At 47.1% G+C, this 6,149-nt stretch overlaps 1 protein-coding gene across 1 annotated transcript in view; it reads right to left on the bottom strand.

Annotated features, from left to right (window-relative positions):
* Positions 1-4,917, bottom strand: part of slc7a8a (solute carrier family 7 member 8a) — a 17,328-nt gene extending 12,411 nt beyond the window's left edge. Inside the window, exons 1-2 of the mRNA XM_062449969.1 lie at positions 3,893-4,917; positions 369-375 (exon numbers count right to left, since the gene is read on the bottom strand). Of these exons, the coding sequence (XP_062305953.1) occupies positions 369-375; positions 3,893-4,031 (146 nt within the window). The 5' untranslated portion in view covers positions 4,032-4,917. The remainder of the gene's footprint in view (positions 1-368; positions 376-3,892) is intronic.
* Between the last annotated feature and the right edge of the window lie 1,232 nt (positions 4,918-6,149).

The following is a 6,149-nucleotide window of genomic DNA, read 5'->3' as shown; positions in this document are numbered from 1 at the left end:
TGACAGTTTTTGTAAGCATCAAACTCTCAGCCAGTTTAAAGAGGAGCCAGTTTAGAGAAAGAGAGACAGAGAAACAAAAGAGAGAGAGGAAAAAAGAGAGAGGAAGAAAGAGAGAGGAAGAAAGAGAGAGGAAGAAAGAGAGCGAGAGCAAGAGAGAGAGAGAGAGAGAGAGAGAGAGAGAGAGAGAGAGAGAGAGAGAGAGAGAGAGAGAGAGAGAGAGAGAGAGAGAGAGAGAGAGAGAAAGCAGCTCCTGAGTTGGACATGAAAGAGGCTGTGCTGTTCAAGGTCCAGTTCACATGACAGGTTCACTTGTGCCCACCAAAGACCGTTCAAGGTCCAGTTCACATGACAGGTTCACTTGTGCCCACCAAAGACCTGACAAGGCCAGGGTCAGGGGTCACAAGTCCACCAATTAGGCGGAGCTGACTAATCAGGCATAAACTGAACGTGAACCCAACAACCAATGAGGTGACACGGTCAAAGGTTGCAGGCTGTTAGGAGCTCTCTCCTGATTCTGATTTGCTGTGAGGTATTTAGCTCTACAGTGCAAGAGTCAAAGGTATTGATAACTGTGCACTTGTCAGGTCATTCAGTTTGGGTGGGGTTTTAGTGTGTGTGAGTGTGTGCGTGTGTGTGTACGTACAGTATGTGTGTGTGAGACACCTTATCTTACTATATAAAATACACCCTTCTTCTCTTGCACATTCATTAACCACAATTAACTATGTGCATGGCTAACTTTGCAAAAAAAATAACTGAAGCCCAACAAGCCTGGGTCTTTCTTCTTCTTCTTTCGAGACGTACATCTCTTGTTCCATCTCTGGAACAAAATGTGCGAATGTGCCCATCTGTTCAATCCCATCGGTCACCACATGCCTGAAACTAGCGATTCAGCCCCTCAGACACACACACACACCTTAACACCCGTAACACGTTCCATGTGTGCAGATGTTCAGGTTTGCGGTTCAGTGGGGCAGTTTTGGTGGGCTTGTCTATGTACGTGTGTGGGTGAAAGGTAAATGTGAGATAAATCCCAACCAAGGACAGACTGTGTGTGAGAGAGAAAGAGAGTTTCAGCAGAGAGAGAGAGAGAGAGAGAGAGAGAGAGAGAGAGAGAGAGAGAGAGAGAGAGAGAGAGAGAGAGAGAGAGAGAGAGAGAGAGAGAGAGAGAGAGGAAGAGAGAGAGAAAAGAAGGGAGAAAGAATTCCACTTGGACAGTAATGAGACTACATTTTCAAACGCTGAACAAAATGTTACTTATGAATAGTGCTGTACACAGGAACTAGTTAAGACTGGTTGAGTTTGTTATGAAGCACAATTATACTTTTTGTGGGAGGGAGGCACCTGCATTGTGTGTGTGTGTGTGTGTGTGTGTGTGCGTGTGCGTGTGTGTGTAAGAGTGGTGCTGATCACAAAGAAACATACAGGTTTCCTCTTCACCCCTGTCACCCTATTTCCCCTTCCAGACAGGACAGGACACACACACACACACTCACTCAGCCCTGGGCCTTCCCTGTCCCTTTATGGACCCAGACCTGGGCCTTCCCTGTCCTTTATGGACCCAACCCTGGGCCTTCCCCCAGCCACGCTCCTCTCACCTCCCTCTTCCTTGTTCCAATGGATCAAGTACAAAGCAACAACACCTCTGCGGAACGTCAAGAGCCCAGAACAAAAAAAAGTCAAATGAATCTCCTTCTAAGCTATGATCTCTGGAGTCCTCCAACGCAGGTGGTGAAAACACGCACAGTCACACGTGCACATATTTTACTCTAGTAAAAACATCAACATTTTTGCAGCTGCATTGAGACGTTTTTTTGCTGTATTAATTCGGTCAGAGTGAGAGATTAATGCTTTCACTTCCTGTGTCCAGAGCCTTAAACTTAGACCCTCCCAGCTGAGACAACCTGCAGCCTGGCTGGAGTCCAGCCTTCAGCATTTCTCTCTCTCTCCCCTCTCCCTCACACTCTCTCTCTCTCTCTCTCTCTCTCTCTCCCTCACACAGACACACACACATATATACACACACCACACAACTCTAATAGGATGCACAGATAGAAAAGGGGGCGAACGGGGAAAATGTGTCTGTGTGTGTGTGTGTGTGTTGTGTGTCGGTGTGTGTGTGTGTGTGTGAGTCCTCCGTTGCAATCCCATTCCCTGTAGCCTGTCTGACTGAGTGAGGTGGTGACTCTGAGCCTAACTGATTGCATCGCTCTGATGAGCCCAGCAAACTCCTTTTCTCTTTCATCGCCATCCAAAACACGTCAGATCAAACGTGGAAATGCCAAAATGGCTGCCAGCGACACGCAGCCAGACCTGCAAATCATTCCCCGCTTAGGGCCCAATAGGGAAGGTCATTAACAGCACGCATTAGGGATTTTCACCTCATGTGAGGTGAAAATTTGATTAGGTGTGGTGTGTGAATGAATGACTTTGCCAAGGACACTGACTGTGATCTGGAGGCCACAGTTTGGAGACAAGCACTGGACTCTGGATCGCTGTAAAACTACAGAAAGACCTTCATGCTTTCAAACCTCCGTATGGATAGTTAGTTGACAGGAAAAAAAATGATGTTAGGAAAGCGTGTGCTTGGATACAATGCTAACCTGTTCTTTTGCGCTCACTGTTGAGCCTCACCGAATGGAGATTAAAGGGTGCCGTTTCAGAGTCTCGTGCATCACTTCCTGTGAACCCTCTCCCTCTCTCTTTCTCACAGCATCTAGTCCCTGGGGAGCACTTTCCTTTCCTCTTTCTGGTCCGTTACCATGGAAATGTGTGCGCGAGTGAGTCATCATCGCCATCTCAAGGTCGAGACCACCGGCCAGGCTGTGACTTACCTGGACCCAACAAATCCTCTCTCTCTCTCTATCTCCCTCCCTGTCTCTCTCTCCCTCCCTGTCTATCTCTCTCTATCTCCCTCCCTCCCTGTCTCTCTCTCCCTCCCTGTCTATCTCTCTCTCTCTCTATCTCCCTCCCTGTCTCTCTCTCCCTCCCTGTCCTATCTCTATCTCTCTCTATCTCCCTCCCTGTCTCTCTCTCCCTCCCTGTCTATCTCTATCTCTCTCTATCTCCCTCCCTGTCTCTCTCTCCCTCCCTGTCTATCTCTCTCTCTCTCTCTAAACATATCAATTAGAGCTCAACAGATCCAAAGATGGTATGGATTTAGAATCCGATACAATAATAACCCCTGTGTTGACTATGGATGTTGAAATTATGTGTTTTTCAGGTCTGGACCGATTGATCCTGGTCTCATTTCCCACACATTTGTGGGATATATGTTTTAATTTCACAGAATCCTCCAATATTTACATGCATTTAATTGCCAGGGACTGTGTGCCAGGGACTGTGTGCTTTAAGGGGAACTAACGGCAGACAATAAAAGTGAGGCGATGATAATAAAAGTGTGATGCCAGTCTGGGTCATGTATAGGCAATCCTTCAGCAGTGCGTAACTGCATGAGGATGATCGAAAGGGTTGAATTATTAACAACTGTACCACAAGGTTTGGAAAGCCTAACCATGAGAATGGAGAACTGTTCTGGCACAGGCAGTGAATGACTAAATAACAAGTGCTTCATTATTTATCCTCTACGAAGGTAAATCTGTTCAGCTACCTGTGAGTGTGTTTTTGTGAGTTCACTCACAGTCTGCACCACAGATGTACTTTAAACAACGTTGCCTCTGTATTGTTTCCAAAAGCTCTAAGCAGAGCTTCTGTTCAGTAGACTAGGTTGCATGCAAGCCGGTGACTTTTAAAAAACACCAAGCAAGCACGCACGCACGCAGACGCATGCACACAGACATACATATTCCAGACCCCCAATAAGATTTGCATTTTGGGTTTCCAGTATCAAAGTGACAGTGTCTCAACATAAGGATCACTAAGGTACACTCACCAACTATAATTCCGCAGGCACTCACGAGGCCAATCTCTTTCTTTAACGCCACTCCACCGCCACCGGCGTCTTTCTCGGAGCCGGCGGCAGCATCTCCTCCGGAGGCGACGCTCCCACGCTGCCTGGGACCGTCCGTCATCTTGATGCTGGTAGGTGGGTGGCTCAGCCCTCGCTGTGGTACTTGATTCTGCGGCCGTTCCTGGTTGGACAGCGCGTGAGAGGCTGCTGAACTGTGTGGCTCAACGTGCTCTTATGGTATGACAGCACACTCACACAGGCGTGCTGACACAGCGTGATGACTGCTGTCTGATAAAGTTGTTGCAATGAAGAAGCAACAGTGTATACCGATAGCTTCTGTTTGCTGATTGACAGGTAGGGGAATTATAAATATAAACTGAAGGCAAATGCAACACTCTCCTTTTGAAATGCCTTGGCAACTCACGGAGTCACGGGCATGCCTATCGTCAAAATAGTGCTGTTGACAGTTTGTCAATTTGTGCTGTACTTTACTGTAAAAGAATGTGGTAATCTGACATCTAAACAATATATTTTTTCCCACACAAGCACAATAATAAAAAAACCTTAATGCTAACTTATCTGTATCGTGTAGTTTTAGTTCCTTTAAAGCTGCTTGATCAACAAAAGTGCTAGTAAAAGGCGTTGATGTCTTTATGTGTGCGTCTCTAACAATTGATCCTGCAGGGGTAGGTAGCCCAACAGCTAAAGTAACCTAATAAAACAGTAACAGGAAGGGAATAGAGTAGTCCATGTAGTGAACAAGAATCGCGTATTCCAGTGACATTCTGTAAAACATTAAAAGTTTGAGGTCTTCGTGTGACAGCAAACGAATAAAATCGCTTTACTGCTTCCTAGTTCCAGGTGCAAGCTCGAGACAGAAGCATCCTTCACGAGACTATTTTCGAAAGTCTTCAACCTCTGAAACAACAGCGCATGTTCGGCAGTTACAGCTGCGCCTCGTCCGTACAGCTTCGTTTTGATTCAGAAAAGGAGATGTATTGAAGTAAATATACGTATCCCCCTTCATATGAATACAGTAGCACCTCCCCTTTATTCTGACCCCCCCCCTCCATGCTCTCAACTGAGACTTGTTTTCTTCTCCTAACTTAAACTAACCCTCCCCTAGCCCTACCTCTTTGAGAGCACTACTGTCCGATGTTGTTACCCCCCCCCCCCCACCACCACCACAAACACACACAAACACACACATCCCTACTTAATGCCCATCTTAGTATTAAACAACATGAATCTGACTGTCGTGGGTCTGGGGACAAAGTGCATTTCACTAAGGTAGATACTTGCAAAAAAAGATATTAGGGGACAAGATTTAAACTTTGTCACAATGAAAACAAACAAGCTTCTCAGTGAGACGGAGGGCAGTCTGTGAGTGCATTAAGCTGCTCAGTCAGACAACCTGTAAATCCACAGCTCATGTTTGCCCGGGGCGCTAGGACTGGCACTGTCTGACAGTCTCAGGTCTGAACATGATTCATACTGGGAGAAGTGAGGCGTAGAACAGAGGAAACGTACAGCCAACCCTCCTCTGTCAATAGAGGAGTGTTGTTGAAAATACACGCGCACTCACTTTGTACTCTTTTTTAAAGAAGCTACGACAGATGTGAAGGTGTATTTGGTAGAAGACACTGTGGGACTACAAATCATGTCACCTGCGAGGTAAAAAATAACCTTACAAAAAAACCAAGCTTCCTGTCTATATCATCTCAGTGGAAAACATCTGAATTCTACCGAGGAACCCCCCCCCACCCACCCCCCCACCCCATCGCCCCCATCCCCCCACCCCATCGCCCCCACCCCCAACCTCTTCAATCAGCCTTCTCACACAACCGCACACATGGGACCAAAGCACACATTGCATAACCTGGACACACACAGTGTCTGAAAATAGACACATTTTCCCCCTCAGTGGCCCTAGTGCAGTGCTGAGTGGACGGGCGACCGGCGGTCTGATTGTCCTCACCTCTGCCACACATTGAACATCGACCGTGTCCGTGTGCCCCCTGAGTGCCTTAAGCAGTGACCCACACTGGTCCTCTTTCTCTGTTCTGACCCGACGCATGCTCGGGGCATGCCCAGGGAAGCAGGTCAGTAGGGCAGAGCAGGGAAGTCGGCCATGTTGGAAAAATGACGGATACTGCTATGCCCTCAGTAGTCTTAGCTAGATCTGCTGACACTTGTTGAGTCTTGTAGAAATCAGACCGTTTCACTGTCATTAAACAGT

This window comes from Osmerus eperlanus, chromosome 23 (assembly GCF_963692335.1).
Source record: "Osmerus eperlanus chromosome 23, fOsmEpe2.1, whole genome shotgun sequence".
Lineage (NCBI taxonomy): Eukaryota > Metazoa > Chordata > Actinopteri > Osmeriformes > Osmeridae > Osmerus > Osmerus eperlanus.
Note: the sequence above shows the minus strand (reverse complement) of the source record. Positions and strands in the feature narration are given on the sequence as shown.